Source organism: Narcine bancroftii, chromosome 9 (assembly GCF_036971445.1).
Source record: "Narcine bancroftii isolate sNarBan1 chromosome 9, sNarBan1.hap1, whole genome shotgun sequence".
Taxonomy (NCBI): domain Eukaryota; kingdom Metazoa; phylum Chordata; class Chondrichthyes; order Torpediniformes; family Narcinidae; genus Narcine; species Narcine bancroftii.
The window spans coordinates 50,827,193-50,847,961 of record NC_091477.1 but is presented as its reverse complement, the minus strand read 5'-3'; the positions used below and the strand labels follow the sequence as shown (position 1 = coordinate 50,847,961).

Here is a 20,769-nt window from a genome sequence, read left to right as displayed (position 1 = left end):
CAATCTGAAGCAATCAGAAAAATCTATCAATCCCCATAGGTACTGGATTCCAGGAGTTTTACTTCATGTTATACCATGTTCCTGCACATCTTAATTAATAACCCAATAGTTCTCAACCTTTTTCTTTCCACTCACATACCACTTTAAGTAATCCCTATGCCATAGGTGCTCTGTGATTAATAAGAGATTGCTTAAGGTATGTGAATGGGAAGGTAAGGTTGAGAATCACTGCTTTAGACCCAATTGTTGCTGAAATATTTTGCTTGAGAAAAATTGTCATTGGCCCATTTCCTTTGGAGTTATGAAACTGTGCACATAACAAGTCAATTAGATGCGATTACAACAGTGGTTTTCAACCTTTTTCTTTCCACCCACAAACCACCTTAAGCAATCCCTTATTAATCACAGAGCACCTATGGCATAGGGAAATCTTAAAGTGGTATATGAGTGGAAAAAGGTTGAGAATCACTGATCTAACCACATTAGTTAAATGTGCACTCGGAGATTCTCTGGGGCAGCTGCTTAGAAAACTAACTGTGGATTCTGCCAGATGAATGAGATTGATTTTTATGCTGACCACAACTCACCGCTTTGGGCTGTAGGCAAGATCTAGAATTGCGCCATCACATGCCAGCTCTTTTACAGTGCCACCCTCACCAGGTGCTGTGTTGGAGAATGTGTTGTTCAGCACACCTGTTTGCAGATCCCACACACATAATTGCCTGTCCCAACCACCAGAGATCTGTCAAACAACAAACCGCAAAATAAAAACAAGAAAATTAGCAGTCATATTTGCAAGAAAAATGGACAATTTTGCTTTTATACTGGTTTCTGAAATGCAATGATACTTCCTCTGCACTGTCCCATCAGACCAAAAGAGGTTCAGCCTCTACATAAGGTATGTCAAAGTGTCACTACACTGTCCAAATAGACTCCCCAAAGGCAAATACAGATGGCATAGATTCCACACTGTTCCTCAACTACTGTGATTCTTAGGCTTCATTATTGTCATGTAATACAACATTTAGAATATACATGAAATTCTTTTACTTTTGTCCACCTTAAGATGGACAGAGAGTAGCCACTTTGTCCAGCACCCCTCACAGAAACCTACAGGCCCTGGTGTTCCTAGGCGGTCTCCCCTCCCAGTACTGATCAGTCCTGAGTCTGCCTAGTTTCTGAGATCAGACAGTCTCAGGCGTAATCAGGTTATTAGGTGCTGTACAGAGTAAATTCATATTTTTAAGAAAGATCACAAGAGTTTGAAAGACATGGTAGCTGTTAATCTCTTTGATTAGGTACAGCAGGGCTCTGACGTAATATGGACATTAATGAACTTCCCTGTTCAGTGCTGACCTGAAAATAGTTTCAACTTGCTTAATGCGACTCCCTTAGTGGGAATATAAAGTTGGAGGTTGGCTCCTACAGTGGGGCTCACAGGGCTGAAATCTTTGGAGAACAATCCCCCCCAAAAGAGATGGCAGAAATAAAATAAATATGAAGATCTCCCCTTTGCTTCAACAATATGCCTCAGTCCCCTTCCTTATTTGTTCTTGCTGTTGACTCCGGTGCTGACTGTGACTCGGGACAGTCTTGCATTCCAAGTTCATGTTCACTTTTTGATTACATCATTCTCATTCCCTTCAGATCCTCACGTCCAACAGATGGAGAGAAAAAACCCACTTCCATTGATCTGGGCTGATCAGAAATCCAAGGTTGTGAAATCAGCATCTAACCAACTACACCATGAAAGCAAACCCTTCCTTTTGGGAGACTGGGATGAGCTGAGACATCCAATTGGCACAATCATCATCCACCCCAATGAAACCCTTTCTAATGTTCAAAGACCCTCATGTTCAGTCCACAAAGAGTCCTTGTATTCCTTGATCCTCAATGAGAGGGGCTGAAGGAATATGAACTCACCAGATAGATAGAGTCATAACCTTGATCCCTTCCGACTGCTGCAATTCCTCCCACTGGTTGAATATGATGAGACAGCACCTTCTTACAGACAAACCCTACATCAGGAAAGAAGTGGAGTTAGTGACTTTGTGCATGAGTAGGTCGAGCTGGTGTGCTTTGTGCACTTATATACATTTGCGTCCATGAGCATATCTCGGGTATGGCAGGCATGGCACATGCTCGGTTGCTATTTGAAGGGGTGGGTGCAACCTGAAGACTGGGCAGCAGTAGCCCCCCCCCCACCAAGCACCATTGCCATCAACCCAGTCACACAAGGATCGCTCACCATGCACTTGTCCTCCTTCAACATCCTAGCGCTTGCTCTCAATTATACAATATCAAATAGAGCATAGCGAGCACCAAGGCCAGCTCTCGCGAGACCTCCTGTCGCTGTTTATCTTGATGCATTGACTACCCCTGCCATAGGGGTGCCCTGCCCCTGTGTGCATGTGGGAAGGTTATGTGTACAAGTTATGAAGTCATAAAGTTATGAAGCACAGAAGCAGTCACTGTTTGTACCAATGTACACCAATCCTACATCAACCCTTCTTTGCTTCCCCACATTCTCACCCACTACCCCTTCATTCTCCCACTTATCAATACACTTCTGACAATTCACAGTAACCATTTATCTTTCAAGCACCAAAGCATGGTGAAATTCATAAATGTTAAATTCTGTGCACAGTATAAGAATTGCCTGCAGTGAACTTGGAGGTGTGAGAAGTGAGATTAGACTGTGAATCAAAGAACTTACACACACATTACATATATTGCATTTAGAATTTGAAGGGGGTTAAGTTAGGTTAAGTTAATAGTAATAAATAAAAATTTGATCCTGTTTTCATGTTTAAAGATAATTAAAAGTAACTTTGGTTTAAGAAACCATTTGTCTTGGTGAATTTCTATTGCTGCTGTGTTTTGGGGTCCTCTGGGCCCATAACAGTACCCACCACCCTCTGTGAAAATGTTGGCGATCAGATCCCCTTTAAATTTTTCCCTCTCACCTAAAATTTATATCTAAAATCTATAATTTATTTTTAGATCTCTCCACCCTTGGAAAAGGTTTGTGAGTATTTTCCTTATCTATTCTTCTTGTGATTTTATAATCATCTATACGGTCCCCCTTCTGCCCCTTTTGCCTGAGGGAAGTCTAATTCGTCCTCAGATACCTTTGGTCAACAAGCAAACATTGTACTAAATATTGAATTGTTGGGGTTCCAGTGTGAAATTATAATACAAAGCAGTCTTCTCTACCTGAAACACGGTTAGTGATCAAACCATTTTCCTCTTCAAGTGGACTGCATGGTCTGTTCACACCTTGCTTCTAGAAAAAGATAAGAAAGAAGTTGCACATTTTAGTGGGACTAAAAGCAGAGCTCAAGAAACACAGGTTACCAGAGAAGAGTCAACTACCAACTGGTTTTTATTTTACACAATCGTGCACCTCACAAAGGGGAGTGATGTCCACATGCCTTACAAAGGGGAGTGGAGTGCCGTAAACTAATTCTGCTGAAGAGATCTCCAGGTTACCCTTACGTGTAATTCTAATACCCAACAGCACCCACGGTAACTCATCTGCCCACTGAGGCCCGTTAAGCCTTGCCCACAAGGCTTGTTTCAGATGCCGGTGGAAATGTTCCACTAACCCATTAGCCTGCAGGTGATATGTCGTAGTTTGTGTAATTGCATACTGCAAAATCTCACCAGGTTTGCCCACAAGGTTGAAGTAAACTGAGTTCCCCTGTCAGAGGTTAGATGGACTGGTACTCCAAATCGAGCAACCCAGGATGAGAGAAAAGGCCAAGCACACGTTTCAGCCGTGTTGTCCATCATTGATGTAGCTCCAGCCAGCAGGTAAAATGGTCAACCATTATTAGTACATACCGTTGACCTCTGGACATGGGCAGTGTGCCCATAATGTCTATGTGTACATGCAGAAACCTTTGAGTCATAGGTGGAAATTGTTGAAGCTGTTCTCAGGTGTGATGATGGACCTTAACGTCCAGGCAGGATAGACATGTTCATGCCCAGTGAGTGACCTGCTTCCTTAAGCCATGCCAGGTATATTTTGAGGACGTGCTTGATGGTTGTGCAGGCAGATGGATGGGACAGGGGGTGAATGTGATTGAAAAGTTTCATCTGCCAAGACAGTGGGATAATTGGTCGTGGGTGGCCGGTTAAAGTCCAACAAAGTATGATCACCAGGTTAAGGACCAATGGAACATCAGCTAAGAGCAGCTCTGTAATAGTTGTAGGGAAAGCTTGTATCTCTTGGTTCTCTTGTTGGGCTCTTGCAAGATACAGCCCACCTGTAATTGCATTGACCTCTGTCCTGGACAAGGCATCAGCTGCAACATTGTCTTTACTGGACAAATGTCACACATCAGAGGCAAATTCAGAAATATAGGCTAGATGCTTCTGTTGACGCGCCGACGAAGGATCCATTATCTTAGAAAAGGCAAATATTAGAGGCTTATGGTCAGTAAATGCAGTAAAATGTCTGCCCTCAATGAAATATCTGTAATGTTTGATGGCCAGATAAAATGCTAACAACTCCTGATTAAAAATGCTGTACTTTAATTTGGGTGGGCATAGGTGGCAACTGAAAAACGCCAAAGGTTGCCAGTGACGAATGATTTTCTGTTCTAGGTCTGCCACCATGACCATGTCTACTGTGTCTGATGTGAACACAAGCAGGACGTGCATATGGGGGTAGGCCAACATGGTTACCTTTGAAAGCCCCTCTTTTGCCTTGTCAAATGCTTCTGTGGCCTTTGTTGTCCAGAGCAGTTTTTTAGGTTTGCCGGTGAGGATGTGGAATAAGGGCTTCATGATCCTGGGAGCTGCTGGGATGAACCAGTTATAAAAGTTAACCATACCCAGGAATTCTTGCACCCCACTGTTGTGGGCTTTGGGAAGCCCCAAATGGCTGATACTTTGTCTGGAAGCGGGTTGCACCTGCGTTCGAATTCCCATGTCCCAAAAAGTTAATTGTATGTTTGTGAAATGCACACCACGCAAGGTTGATAGAAAGGCCAAAATCCAAAAGCCTCTGGAACAATTGTCGCAGCTGATGTTCGTGCTCTTGTGTTGACTTGCTGGCCACTAAGATGTCATCAAGGTAGACAAAAAGGAAAGGCAAATCTCTCGTGACAGTGTCCATTAGGCATGGGAACATCTGAGCCACATACTTCAGGTCAACAGGCATCCTCAAAAAATCAAATAGACCAAATAGAGAATTAATGGCCGTTTTAGGGATATCTTCCGGGTGGACAGCGATTTGGTGATAACCTTTTAATAAGTTTACCTTTGAGAAGATACATTTTCCATGGAGGTTGGCGGCCAAATCTTGAATGTGGGGTATTGGATACTAATCCAGCAAAGTTGCGCTGTTAAGGGGTCGGAAATCTCCACAAGGTTTTAGGCCACCGGATGCTTTGGGCACCATATGGAGTGGTGATGCCCAAGGACTATCAGTCCTTTGGATGATGCCTAGCTTTTCCATAGTTTTGAACTCTTTTTTGGCCTGTAGTAGCTAGTCAGAGTACCTCGGAATGTAGGGGAGGGCAGATTGTAGTTACGTAGTGCTGAACTACATGACATGGAGAGACTAAATGGAAATCTGGTGTAAGTAGTTCAGGAAACTGCTAATATGTTTGCAAAATCACCAGTGGTGAGTGTTTGCGCACGTAGCAGTGTTGCCAGCCGATGACCAGAAAAAAGTGGGCATGTGTGGAATGTGGTGGTATGGACCAAACGAGCCCTTTCATGTTTACCAACAAGTCACGTGCCCTCAGGAAGTCTTCTCCCAAAATGGGCTGTCCTACGGTCGCTAGCATAAAAGTCCAGTGGTAAGCTATGTTGCCCAATACCAGTTTTATTCACTTGGTACCATAACTGTTAATCGTAGCGCCATTGGTGGCATGCAAGTCGGCTTGAGGCACTAGAGATCCCCGCTCATAAGAGGATAGTGGGAAGATACTGAGCTCCAGTGTCGACTAGCAGTTTGCATCCTGTGCACTGATCATTGGCATATAACAGACCAATTGCCGAGGCCATCAGTGGCGGTTGACGTTGTTGTTTCCCTGGGAGTCAACCACATAAATGCATGGTGGTTCACAGTGGGGCGCATTCCTGCCCCACTTCCTATGGGAGAAACACTGTTCTCCAATGGCTTTTTCTTCCTCAGTAGGTTGTGGAGTGCCGTAGAACTGGCGGCTGCATTGACCAAGGTGACCTGTTGAAACTTTTCCACTCAAGTCGATGGTGCCCTTTGAAGTCTGACTGCCTCCCTCGCCACTTCCTTTAGTTTGGAGAAGTCAGCAGAAGAGAGCAGCAGGGCGATGTCATGAGGGAGCCGTTCCAAGAAGGCTGCCTTGAACATTAAGCAGTTGAAATGGCCGTCTGCTAATGCAAGCATTACATTCATCAGTTCTGACGGCCTTCTGTCCCCCAAGTCATCTAGATGGAATAAGCGGGTGCCTTTTTCCACGTCAGACATGCCGAAAGTCGTGAGGAGGTGTGCCTTTAAAGTGATGTATTGATCCTCCTCGGGGGGGGTTGTTGCTAAAATCATCTACCTTGGCAGCAGAATCTTCATCTAATGAGGTGACTACATGCCACGATTTGGTGGCTTCATCTGTTCTGTTCCTAATGTGGAACTAGGCCTCATCCTGCAGGAACCATGGACGTGGTCTGTGAGGCCAGAAGGTGGGCAGTTTCACAGCCACCGCGTGCAGCGCAGTAGTGGCATCCATTCTGCAGGTTCTCTCACTACTTTTCACTGTTGGGGTCACCAATTTAGTGGGACTAACTGCAGAGCTCAAGAAACACAGAAGAGTCAACTACCAACTGATTTTCATTTTAAACAATCGCGCCCCACAAAGGGGAGTGATGTCAGTGCGCCTCATAAAGGGGAGTGTTGTCAGCGCGTCTCACAAAGAGAAGTAATGTCAGTGCACCTCACAAAGAGGAGTAATGGCAGCGCGCCTCACAAAGGGGAGTGATGTCAGGGTGCTTCATAAAGGGGTGGTGATGTCAGGGTGCTTCATAAAGGGGTGGTAATGTCAGTGCGCCTCATAAAGGGGAGTGATGTCAGCGCGCCTAAAAAAGGGGAGTGATGTCAGCACGCCTCACAAAGGGGAGTGATGTCAACGTGCCTCACAAAGGGGAGTGATGTCAGCGCGCCTCACAAAGGGGAGTGTTGTCAGCGTGCCTCACAAAGGGGAGTGATGTCAGTGTGCCTCACAAAGGGGAGTGATGTCAACGTGCCTCATAAAGGGGAGTGATGTCAGCGCGCCTCAAAAAAAGGGAGTGATGTCAGCGCGCCTCAAAAAAAGGGAGTGATGTCAGCGCGCCCCACAAAGGAGAGTGATGTCAGTGTGCTGCAGAGTCATGGTCTCTCTCGCAACATGCTAACAGGGATGCAACGCGTTTCATCAACCCACACGGGTCTGCAAACATGGGCTTCTCCTGGGCTTCTTCTGTGCCAGCCGCTAGGTGCAGCGAATCTGCTTGATTCCCTTGATTCTTTTTATCATTAACCTGCAGCAACAAATAACTTAGAGTAGCCAACACACCTTTAAGAATCTCGGGAGAAACGGAGCACCCAGAGGAAACTACACCATCACAGAGAGAACGTGTAAATACCATGCAGACACCACCCAAGTCATGACTGAATCTTCATCTCTGGAGCAGTGAGCTGACAGTATTAGCTGCAGTGCTACCATGCAACCAAATATCTATCAAAATCATTGGGATAAACAAAATCCTACCTAAAACTGATTGGCCAACAGTACAAAGTTTCCTTCCCTCCCTGGACTTCACCTACATCACCCGTTGCCTTGGAAATGCAGCCAACAAACTGAGAAACCCATCACACCCCAGACAGACACTTTCATTTCTCTTCCCTGTCAGAGATAAGGCTTGGTGAGAAAAAGGCTTAAAGGCAGGATTTTCTCTGCAGCCATCAGGCTCCTGTATGAAACCCATGACAGTACCTTCATGCTGTTCTTGCCTGATGATAATTGATCTTCCCTTTTCGAGTAATACTATATATTGTGCTCTTTACACAGATATATGCAATGCCATAGATGCCCTATAGGGTGCTTGCAGAAGAACCTTTCTCACTGTATGATGTATTTTGCAACAATAAACTTAAACTTAAAACTAAACTTTAAATCAGTGGTTCTTCACCTTTTTCTTTCCACTTATACACCACTTTAAGTATTCTCTATGCCATTGGTGCTCTGTGATTAGTAAGGGATTGCTAAAGGTATTATGTGGGTAGAAAGAAAAAGTTTGAAAACTCCTGTTTTAATTGTACCTAATTGACTTCTTATGTGCACAGTTTCATAACTCCAAAGGAAATGGGCCAATGACAATTTTTCTCAAGCAAAATATTTAAGTAACAATTGGGTCTAGAGCAGTGATTCTCAACCTTCCTACTCACATACCACCTTAAGCAATCCCTTAATAATCACAGAGAACCGTTGGCATACTTAAAGTGGCATATGAGTGGAAAGAATAAAGGTTGAGAACCACTACTATAAAACCATTCTTAAAATCTGTAATTTGAAATTTCAGAGCAGTAAATTCAAAAGTCAGAACTCAGGATATTTGGATTGTTGACTTGGATATGTTAGTGCATCTCATGTTCTCTCTTACCCTTGCATTATTCTGCTCTTGAACCATTTTTGAAGGCATCATCTTGAGAATACTGGACATGGAGTCATCGAAGCCCCAGAGGTAAATATTGCCATTGTCAGCAGCAAGTACCAGTAGATCCAGCTCTTCCACAAACATTGATCTGCCACCCAGAAACGACAAGATGTTAGGTTCTTACTGGCATTCAAAAAAACTACCACCATCCATTAATTAATGTAGGTCAATGCTCTCTTCACAGAATTCAATTTTGTTTGCCTCCCCTTCAATGCACCTATTCCCCTTCAATGACACTATATTCTTGTTCATAAAATAGACCTTTTGGAAGTAGCAATAGAAAATGCTGAAAAGAACTACACAAAAAATGTTAACTGTCTGTCTCCACAGATGCTCCCTGAACTAATGATTATATTCAGTCTTTTCCCATTTTTATTCCATAACTCCAGCATCTGCCGGTTTTTGTGTAGATTTGGGCCACAACTTTATTCAGATTAGCTCTTGGTTTCTCCAAAATGAAATCTCATGTCCTTTACGCAGCAATTGATGGGCTATCCAGTTCCCACATTTTGAAATCATCATCCAAACCTCCCCACCCCCTCCTTAGATGCAACCTCCCTCACCAAGAATCCTGTTCCTTGTTTGTACAGCCTGAATCGTCGGAAGCAGTGCATTAACGTGCAACTCCTAATATTTTAGCTTCTAACTATGCAGAAACATCATGATTTATGCATAAATACCCAGACAATTGGTGGGATTTTCCAAAAATGCTTCAGATTTGCTGATGGAGCACAAAGTTCTGCCAGTACATTAAACAGTGGTCACCCACTGGGTGTTCGTATCATTGAGCACCTTTGCTCTGTCCGCTGCAATGGGGGGGGCCTCCCAGTGGCCCAACATTTCAATTCCACGTGTCATTCCCACGCTGACATGATTGACCTCGTGCGCAGCCAGACTGATGCTGCCGACAAATTGGAGGAACAACACCTATTATTCCATCTCCAACCAGATGGGATTAACATCGACTTCTCTAGTTTCTGTTAAGCCCCTCACCTCTCTCTCTCTTTCCTTAACATCTCCTTTCCTCTGCCTCCCCACCCCTTTCCCGCTCAATTCAGAGAGCTATCCCCTCCCCCTATCACATCAGCTTTTCTCTCTTCCTCCCTCCCATCCATATCCACTTATGGCCTTTTTGGCTGTGCAACTCCTCCTGTCCCTTCTTTCCTCCTTCCCCAATTTTTTATTCAGCCACCTGCCTGCTTTTTTCACTCATACCTTGATGAAGGGCTCAGGCCTGAAACATTGTTTATATATCTTTGCTTCCTACGAATGCTCGTGGCCTACTGAGTTTCTCCAGCACCTTTGTGTATTAAAGTGATAATATGTTTCTGTTACAATAGGGAATATGTCTAAAAAGTCAATAATATAGCATACTGAAGACCTGATGGTACTATATCAATTTAAATTCCTTTGCATCATATGCATCTTGGTTTGAAAGCTGACTCAAAGGTTTTACCATCTGCTGCTTCAATTAGTCATCCATTCTGCATTTTATAATCTCTTTCAGGAATTTGTTCCATGCCCTTTGGCTTTCAGACAAGAGTTCTCATCATTTTTTCTTGACAAAGTCTCAATAAATACCCAGACAATTGGGTATTTCATTTATGTATTTCAATTATGTATTTCATGTCCAGATAGAAAATTTGTATTGAAATGAAAAAAAATATCAGTGAAAGAAGCAGCAAATAATGCTTATTATTGATGGTTGCATCAGATGTCAGAGACCAATGGTTCACATCCTTTTTCTTACCACTCACATGCCACTTTAAGTATTCCCTATGCCATCGCTGCTCTGTGATTAGTAAGGAATTACTTAAGGTGGTACGTGGGTGGAAAGAAAAAGGTTGAAAACCACTGTTTTAATTGTACCTAATTGATGTTATGTGCACAGATTCATAACTCCAAAGGAAATGGGTCAATGACAATTTTTCTCAAGCCAAATATTTCAGTAACAATTGGGTCTGGAGCAGTGATTCTCAACTTTCCCTTCTCACTCACAGACCACCTTACGCCATCCCTTACTAATCACAGACCACCCATGGCACAGGGATGACTTAAAGTGGGATGTGAGTGGAAAGAAAAAAGGTTGAGAACTATTGAGCTAGAGACTGGAGATGCTGGAATCTGAACCAGGCACTGTTTATGTAGCAGTTAGGGCGATGCTATTACTGCTCCAGCGTCCCGGGTTCAAATTCCGCCCTATCAGTGAGGAGTGTCCCGGGTCCGTGTGGGTTCCCTGCAGGTGCTCCAGTTTCCTCTTTCATTCAAAAGAAATACGTGGCTCATAGGTTAAATTGGTCACCTGGTGCACAGAATTTGGACAGCGTGGGCTGAAAAGGCCTGCCACTGTGCTCTGTTACTTAATTTAAAAAAGTCAGTGGAAGAACTCAATGGGTCAGGCAGCATCTGTGGAGAGAAATGGAGAGTTGACATTTTGTGTTTTGATAAAGGGTCTAGAACCCAAAAGCCAACTCTTCATTTACCTTCATAGATTATTCCAGCAGCTCCTTTCTTGCATCCCACAAAAATACCAGGGAAAAGTCTCAACACGTTTTTAGACGGTATCATAGCATTGTTCATCTGCAAGAACAAAGATGGACTCAGGTCCTTATTGGGGAGTCAGGGCAACTGACAATACAGTGTCCATAGGAACACCCCTGTGTGGGGGTTGCTCAGCTCATTCAAATGGACTTAACCTTCTGATTCATGGAGAGCATGGTGCTCCTTTACCTAGTAAAGCTGGGTGGGAAGGTAGGGTCACGCAGTGTCTTGACTCCAGGTGATTGCTCCGCCCTGCTCAGAGGCGCACCCGCAGAATGATGGGCCAACAAAGCTTTGCAGCCACAGGAGGACCTTGCCATTTTGGTGCTGTCGAGTCTGACCTTTTCAGAGAATTGTGTCTCAGACGCATTGAATGATTCACAACTAAAGGGAAGGGAGAAAAACAAACACGTGGCAACCAGTTTGTAACAGCCCAAAGATTAAAAGATCCACAGTAATCTGCATGCCAGCCCCTCCAAAAGAGGATTAAAGAATGGTTCAATGGACAGTTTATTTCCTGTTGATATCAGACCTTGAACACAATGGTAAAATTGTGATATCCCATTCCAACTGATCTCTTTCTGTAACTCTGCCCCCTATAATGTTTTTATTGCTGGTGAGGTAATGGGTTGACTCGCTAGACAGCAAGCAAAACATCACGGTAAATACGACAATGAAATTTAAGGCATTTGGACAAAAGGGCTAAAAAGCAAATGGATCAAATGTAGCCAAATGGGACTAATCCAGAACGCCAACTCAGTTGACATGCTTGAGCTGTGCTGAAGGGCCTGTCAGTGCTGTATGAACATTAGAAATCTCAGAGATCATGGGCTATGGTGCTGAGAAATTGCTTTTCTGGGATTGTTTCAAACTAAGGATATAGAGCGTTGGTGTGCTAGTGGCCAATGTAATCTGATGCATTTACTTAACCTCTTTCCAGTAGCCAGTGCTGGAATGATCAAAGGATTGATTGGAGGAACTGGTAGGCAAGCTAACCAATTCATCTTCCACCATTCCACTAACGACAATGGATTTAATTGCTATCTTGGCAATGAATCTCCATCAATTTATTGACCACAGATAAAGTAACAGAGAGGAAAATACCAGTGGAGTAATTAACCTGTTTCTCTTATACATGCCACTTCTATAAACATAAGTATTATTCTTCTGAAGAAATCAGTGCAGTTGGAATGACGACCATTGTGTTTTCCAATTGCCTCACTCGAATGTTGGACAACAGAATGAAGCCTGATTGGCAGTAGTGGATTAACTACCACCCGGGCCCAAGGCTGAGCTTTAGTAAGACTCCCCCCAACCTTTCCCCCACCCTTTGATAAATAGAATAAAGTGAAATTGTTCCATTTATTAGCCCTTGGGTGCGATACCCTCACATATGCTAAATTTATCCATTGGGTATGTGCTGAGAATATAGCAGTTGGTGTTTGGTTGAAGGAGGGGAGGAAAAATGTCATTAAAATCAAACAAAACTTTACCTTCCAGAGGCCAACTGCTAGCCCCGAATAATTTGAAGTCTTGTTAAGTTACAGAAGGATAAAGAAAATTAGTTCTAAAAAAAGTCTCGATACAAAATAACAGAGGAGATGGGAGAGCCTTTTTTTTTTAAAGTAAACCTCAGCTCCACAGAAATATAGTGATAATAAAGAGTCTTTTACCTCCTGTGGACACTGTTGAGTTCCTCCAGCATACTGTGTTTTTACTTTGTACAAGAAGCGCAGTTCCCCTTCCCCCTCAGGGTGCCCAGCGCCAAGGAGCGAGAGAACATGATAGACAGTTTTCATTGTTGAATCCAGTGGGAGAGAATGGGACAGGTGGTGGCGACTGGCCTGGAGGAGGGTCCGAGAGAGTGACAGGTTTCCGAAGTCGCGCACTGGTGTGGGGATGGGTGGAAAGGCACTGTGCGTGATGACATCATTACGGGAAATCACGTGGTTTAATTGCAGCTTGTGTATTCTTTTTAAGGTGGGTGAGATGGAATGGTTTCTGCACCACTTTGCATTGTGGGTAAAAACACTGGCATCTCTCTTGCTGTGCCCCGTGTTAAGAATTCTGCTCCAGCGGCTCTGCTCCCCTGTGATGGGTGGACCCAGCATAAATGTGAGTTCATATTGACAAGGAGTTACATTGGTGTACCAGAGGATGTGATGGGCCCCCTTAACTTCCGGGTCTCCTAGGCTTCAGCCTACTCAGCCTAATGGTCAATCCGTCACTGCCGATTATAGGGATACGCCAGTCAGCTCTACCAGAATAGTGCACAAAAAAATGTTTCAGTGTAAATCTGACCTGTACAGGAAGTAAGATGATTGTTGTCTTTCCCATTTTAGAAGAGTCCCATCACTGTGCCCACTGAAAAGAAGAATTGGCTCCTTCTGGGCTGCGAGGGAAGATTAACGATAGCTTTATCAATTAGAATTCACAGATCGGTGAGTAAAACATCACCCATCTATTGGCACTGCTATGTCATAGTACAGGGAAACACACACCAGGTTAAAGCAAAACAAGCTCCCTCAAACAACAGTAAATGATGATAGCCCTTCTAACAGAGGGTCTTCAACCTGAAATGTGAACTTAGTTTCTCTTCCCACAGATCCCAACTTGCTGAGTATTTCCAGCATTTTCTATCAGTGGATGATAGTATATCAGTTTTTGATTGCAGTGGTTAACAGGACTGAGAAAGAACACTCCCCTCTTGTTCATATGGGACAACTTGGCAGCACAGTTTCCATAGTGATTAGTGCAATGCTATTACAGCACTACGGGCTTGAATCCGGTGCTCTCTGTAAAGAGTTTGTACATTCTCCCCATGACCTGCTTAGATTTTTCCTGGTCCTCGGGTTTCCTCCCACTCTCCAAAATGTACAGGGTTGGAAGGTTAATTGGATGTAACTGGGCAGAAAGGGTTTCTACAGTGTTGTATCATTAAAATTCCATCATTTAGTTTTTTTTTTAATAAAAAATTAAATTCATTAAGGTAAAATTGGGTCACAGTACAACACTTCATCCAAAAAGCAGCACCTCCAGCCATTCATCAACATCTCAGTAATGTGGAAAACATTATCCTACTATTTCCTCTGTTATTTCTGGGAGAGCCACAAAAGAATTTTCCACATTTTTCAAAAGAAAACAGTGGCCATGCTCTGAAAGTTTTTCATTGCCTGTAAAATGTTGTGATTCTATGGTTATGAACAACACTACTGTGAAGTTCACTTTCTCATTAATTGCACATCTTTATTATGAAGCCTGCAGGAGAACCTTTTCCAAACCTGTCCACTCCTTTACAAAGTCTTCCTGTGACAAATGGGCGATTTGGACATTGAGATGGGTTACTACCATTGACAAACTGGGCAAAAAGTGTCACCTTGCGAGAGGTAAATTGGGCAGGGAGAAGACTAAAGATGATTGCTCACACAACTCAAGGAAAGAAAAAGGTTGAGAACCACTGCACTAAGACATTTATCATCCATTTCCAATTATTGCCTGAACTGTGTCACTCATGGCCTATTGGCTGAGATGCGGCAATAAGAGTTGCATCTCAGCCAATTCAGATAAAAGGAAAAAAAATCCTTGCTTCTTTTAAAAAATAATTTTGTTTAAATTTCATACATGTTTTAATATCCAAATACAAAAATGTTCTTCAGTTTTATACATAGTACATAACATTCCCCCGATACCTCCCAAACCCTCCCCCTAAATAATGAACCCATAAGGTAGATAAAAGGAATAGAAATAAAGTAAATCTGATTACAACTTACAATAATTAAATTATTTAATCTAAAAACATATATATTTCTCTACATCATAGTCAGCAAGGAGTTGAGAAGGATCAGGGCTCAGGGAATCTTTCATAATGCAATACCTATGGGCACCAAATTTTTAAAAAAATCTGAGGCACTGGCTCTATTTCTCAAATTATATGTTTTTTTTCAAGAGGTGTGCATCTACGTATTTCAGAGTGTCATTTATCTATTCCCAAATTTAAAATTTCCATCCTTGAACGTGTTTTGCGACCCAGATGTACAATACCCTGGCAGTGCTATGGTCATCATTAGCTCTTCTAAACTTACACAAGTACAGGTAAACCCCGCTTTACGAAACTGGAGCGTTCCTACCAAACCTTTCGTAAGCCGTAAAGTGAAGAAGTGATTTCTATGGGAAAGTTTTTTTGAGCATCCCCAGATCCAAAAAATATCCCACCAAATCATACCAAATAACACATAAATAACACTAAAATATATTAAAAGCAGGAATAATAAGATAAATACACAGCCTATAAAGTAGAAATTTACTTTTTGAACCTTCTAATGCTGTCAGAGCAACCCTCCTCCCCCACCCCACCCCACCCCACTCCCACTCAGCGCTGCCGCCACCATCCCGGACATACAAGGAACACACATACTAGCTTCCTCTACACATGGTACACTGGGTCCATGGTGTGGGTGACATCACCCCTAGTGACATCACTGGGTGTGAGGTACAGGAGGCTGGGATGCAAGAGAGAGGGACTCTGGACAAAATTCAAAGAATTTCATGTACGTTACATTCTAGATGTAGTATTACCGGATGATAATGGAACATTTACCTTATCTGTTGACATTGCAGTTCCCAGGGAAGGAGCTGCTTATGCAGCCTCTATAATGGCTGGGTGCTTTTGTAAAAATGAACAAAAGTTTCTTCGTAACTGCAAATTTGTATTCATAAAGCAGGGTATACCTGTATCTGAGCTGTCAGTGAGATATGAACACTTTCTCCTGGTTACCACTCTAACTTTCCACTGAACAGACAAGTAACGTGATGTAGTGGTACGGCCTCTGCTCCCATTGTACTCACTGTAACTCAGGCAGTCCACTGGTTGCTTGCTACGTAAAATTGTGACAGAGCCCATCTTATTGTACTTCCAAACCGTCAAGTTTCGATGTTGCCTGCTGGAACCTGCCATGGGAAAATGAACAATGAACCAATTCCCAGTTACCCTATTCTCTCAGTCTTGTCATTATCATGGGTTGACACTGCTCAGTGGGAGGACCTTATGGGGATGTGGGTAGCTCCCCTGAAATCCGAATAGGGTACGTTCACAGGTGTTTCACAGTTAGTATCAACAACCTAGTTGATACTAACCAAAACCCTCACTGCCTTTGAACAAAAGCAAGCTTTCTCTATGTCTGTCATCTCTCATAGATACTGGGAACAGGGAATCTGGTGGGTTTTTTTTTAGTTCCAACTTCAGGGCAAGAACAACATGAATCTACATTGTGACCTTGGCATTGATTGGACTGTGAAACCAGTGCCTCTGTAAACTCCATGGGTCAGTCATGCACAGACAGTGCAGAATCTAATCAAACCACCAGAAAGAGAGGGAACTTTAATTCACCTTTACTGATGGAGAAAAGCTGTTGCTTTTATACAAGTTTCTTGATGTAATGATTTTGATCGTTTAAAAAAAAAAATCTCTATATCCATAGCATCTGGGTTCAAGCACTACTGCTAATCTTAAGGACATAATCCAAGTTAACACTCCCAGTTTAGTAAAATAGGCTGAACAGTTGGGAGGACTGCCTTTAACTAAACCAAGCCCACCACCACTTGCCCATCCCATCTTTCCACTTCTCCTAATTAATTTCAAACATGATAATGAAGATATTTTGAAGAATTGAAACATTCTCCCTGATGTCCTCTCCAATGATTTTTCCCCCCAAAATAATGAACAATAAAACAGATTTATTAGGACAATTTTGGAGTTATTACACAAGTGGGTTCTGCTTTATGGGTTTGAGTTTGCTTGGATTCCAAACACCATTTTCAAGATAGAAAATTATCACTGTAGTTTATGTTATTGTGCAGTTTGAAGACAAGAACTGATGGTTTTACTTGCCATAAGAAATTTAGAAAATATGCCACTTGGAACTGGTTTATGCTGGATCACTTTGAAGTAATTGATTTTGACTTCTTTTGGATATGTTGTCAGTGCAAGGGCAGCCAGTTTGTGGACTTCTATTGTCTTATGAGTTTAGGTTACTCACTTTGGAATATCTCATGCATGTGAAAAATAATAAGTACGAGAGTTTATTGTCATAATGTTTGGAACAAAGACACTTTTTTTTCCTTTATTTGCCCATGCTCCACAATTTTAAATTTGTAATCAAACAATTCACATGTAATTAAACTTGTCACTCCAAACTTTATTCAAGGTTATTTGTATACATTTTGGTTTGACCATGTAGAAATTACAGTATTTTTAATACATAGTTCCCCCATTTCAGGGTACCATAATGCTTGGGACATTTGGTTTCACAGGTGTTTGTGAGTACTCGGATATGTTTAATTGTTTCATTTGTGCAGGTATAAGAGAGCCAGGCTTGCTTCAAAGTTTTTGATCATCTTTGGAGTCTGTAGTTGCCATCTTTCAACATGGACACCACATTTGTACCAGTGAAAGACAAAGAAGCCATTAAGAGGCTTGAAAACGAGAAGTAAGAGACATTGTCCAAACCTTAGGATGACCAAAATCAATTGTTTGGAACATAATTAAGAATAAAGAGTGTACTGGTGAGTTCAGTAATCACAAAGGGACTGGTAGGCCAAGGAAGACCTCCACTGCTGATAACAGAAGTATTCTCATCATAATGAAGTAAAATCCCCAAACGCCTGTCCAACAGATCTGAAACATTCTCCAAGAGGCAGGTGTGAATGTGTCAATGACTCTAGTTTACAGAAATACAGGTGTCGAAGGCCTTCGACACCGTGAGCAGGAAAGGGCTTTGGCAAATACTAGAGCACCTCGGATGCCCCCCAAAATTCCTCAACATGGTTATCCAACTGCACGAAAACCAACAAGGTCGGGTCAGATACAGCAATGAGCTCTCTGAACTCTTCTCCATTAACAATGGCGTGAAGCAAGGCTGCATTCTCGCACCAACCCTCTTTTCAATCTTCTTCAGCATGATGCTGAACCAAGCCATGAAAGACCTCAACAATGAAGACGCTGTTTACATCTGGTACCACACGGATGGCAGCTCTTCAATCTGAGGCGCCTGCAAGCTCACACCAAGACACAAGAGCAACTTGTCCGTGAACTACTCTTTGCAGACGATGCCGCTTTAGTTGCCCATTCAGAGCCAGCTCTTCAGCGCTTGACGTCCTGTTTTGCGGAAACTGCCAAAATGTTTGGCCTGGAAGTCAGCCTGAAGAAAACTGAGGTCCTCCATCAGCCAGCTCCCCACCATGACTACCAGCCCCCCCAACATCTCCATCGGGCACACAAAACTCAAAACGGTCAACCAGTTTACCTATCTCGGCTGCACCATTTCATCGGATGCAAGGATCGACAACGAGATAGACAACAGACACGCCAAGGCAAATAGCGCCTTTGGAAGACTACACAAAAGAGTCTGGAAAAACAACCAACTGAAAAACCTCACAAAGATAAGTGTATACAGAGCAGTTGTCATACTCCTGTTCGGCTCTGAATCATGGGTCCTCTACCGGCATCACCTACGGCTCCTAAAACGCTTCCACCAGTGTTGTCTCCGCTCCATCCTCAACATTCATTGGAGCGACTTCATCCCTAACATCGAAGTACTCGAGATGGCAGAGGCCGACAGCATCGAATCTACGCTGCTGAAGATCCAACTGCGCTGGGTAGGTCACATCTCCAGAATGGAGGACCATCGCCTTCCCAAGATCGTGTTATATGGCGAGCTCTCCACTGGCCACCGTGACAGAGGTGCACCAAAGAAGAGGTACAAGGACTGCCTAAAGAAATCTCTTGGTGCCTGCCACATTGACCACCACCAGTGGGCTGATATCGCCTCAAACCGTGCATCTTGGCGCCTCACAGTTCGGCGGGCAGCAACCTCCTTTGAAGAAGACCGCAGAGCCCACCTCACTGACAAAAGACAAAGGAGGAAAAACCCAACACCCAACCCCAACCAACCAATTTCCCCTGCAACCGTGTCTGCTTGTCCCGCATCGGACTTGTCATCCACAAACGAGCCTGCAGCTGACATGGACATTTACCCCTCCATAAATCTTCATCCACGAAGCCAAGCCAAAGAAAAAGAAAGAACAGAAATACAGAGACTACACTGCAAGATGCAAACTACTAGATGGCCACAGAAACAGGATGGCCAGGTTACAATTTGCCGAGAAGTATGGAAATGAGCCTGCAGAATTCTGGAAAAAGCACTTGTGGACAGATGAGATGAAGATTAACCTGTTTCCAAGAGATGGCAATACCAAAGTGGGGAAGTGTAAAGGAACTGCCCAAGATACAAAGCATACCACCTCATTGGTGAAATATGGTGGTTATGGCCTGGGCATGTGTGGCTGCCAAGGAGACTGCTACACTCATCTTCATTGTTGATGTTATTGCTATTGGCAATAGCAAAATGAATTCTGAGGTGCGTCGAATCTTCTTATCTGCTCAACTTTGAGCAAATGCCTCCAAACTCATCCTACAGCAAAACAATCATCCCAAACATACTGCAAAAGCAACAAAGAAATTTTTCCAAAGGTAAAAACGGGAAAAATTCTTGAATTGCCCAGTGAGTCACCCGATGAGAGAAAACTCGAGGAGACAAGCAACTGAAACAAGCAGGAGCTGAAGTTAGCTGGCAGAGAATCACCAGAGAAGATACTCAGTACCTGGTGATATCTATGAATCAGAGACTTCAAGCAGTCATTGCATGCAAGGGATATGCAACAAAGCATGATTACTTTAATGTACATACCATTGGTATGTCACAGATATTATGGTGCCTTGAAAGAAGGGGACTCTGAAATTTCACATCCAAACATAAAAACACCTTTTATACAATGTTAATAAAAATATTGAAACAGAAGTAAATTGCTGTAATTTTTACATGGTGAAATCAAAATGTAGACAAGTAATATTGAATAAATTCTGGAATGTGCATTTTAATCGCCTGTGAATTGTTTGATTACAAATTTAAAATTGCGGGGCACAGGAGTAAATAAAGGAGAAAAAAAGTGACTTTGACCCAAATATTATGGAGGGCCCAGTAAATAAGAAAAATGTGCAGATGCATCAAAATTCTAATTGAAATGAAATTATTTCCTGTAAAATGTATTTTGAGCAGATTGATTTGGCAATCCAGATTGAGTTATTGTTAATGAAACTCGTTACCTATTACGTGGTTGGTTTCAGGGATGGAAACCAGTTGATGCAACAGTTGACCATTCTCTTGATTGTGGAAAGTTTCGATGAATTCTGAAACCTTGGGAAGGACAATTAGACAATAGACACTCAACAGATTGTTTTCCAGGTAAAGAGTCTGGGTTAAAACATGGAGGTCTGCAGATGCTGATTGAAGTAAGAACACAATACTGGAGAAACCCAACCGGTCAAACAGTGTACTTTATATAGCAAAGCTAAAGATACATAACTGATGTTTCAGACTTGTGTGCTTTATCAAGGTATGGAAAAATGTAGGCAGGAGCCCAAACAAAATGCTGGGCGGGGAGGAGCACCGTCCCACGGGCAGGCAGTGGATAAGGGAGGGAGGGCTCACC

At 42.9% G+C, this 20,769-nt stretch overlaps 1 protein-coding gene across 1 annotated transcript in view; it reads right to left on the bottom strand.

Annotated features, from left to right (window-relative positions):
• The window catches only part of LOC138743541 (uncharacterized), a 46,734-nt gene that overhangs the window by 15,831 nt on the left and 10,134 nt on the right, over positions 1-20,769 (bottom strand). Inside the window, exons 5-12 of the mRNA XM_069899032.1 lie at positions 20,384-20,474; positions 16,069-16,170; positions 13,525-13,615; positions 11,413-11,607; positions 8,629-8,770; positions 3,217-3,286; positions 1,924-2,018; positions 588-742 (exon numbers count right to left, since the gene is read on the bottom strand). Coding sequence (XP_069755133.1) covers positions 588-742; positions 1,924-2,018; positions 3,217-3,286; positions 8,629-8,770; positions 11,413-11,607; positions 13,525-13,615; positions 16,069-16,170; positions 20,384-20,474 — 941 coding nt within the window. The remainder of the gene's footprint in view (positions 1-587; positions 743-1,923; positions 2,019-3,216; positions 3,287-8,628; positions 8,771-11,412; positions 11,608-13,524; positions 13,616-16,068; positions 16,171-20,383; positions 20,475-20,769) is intronic.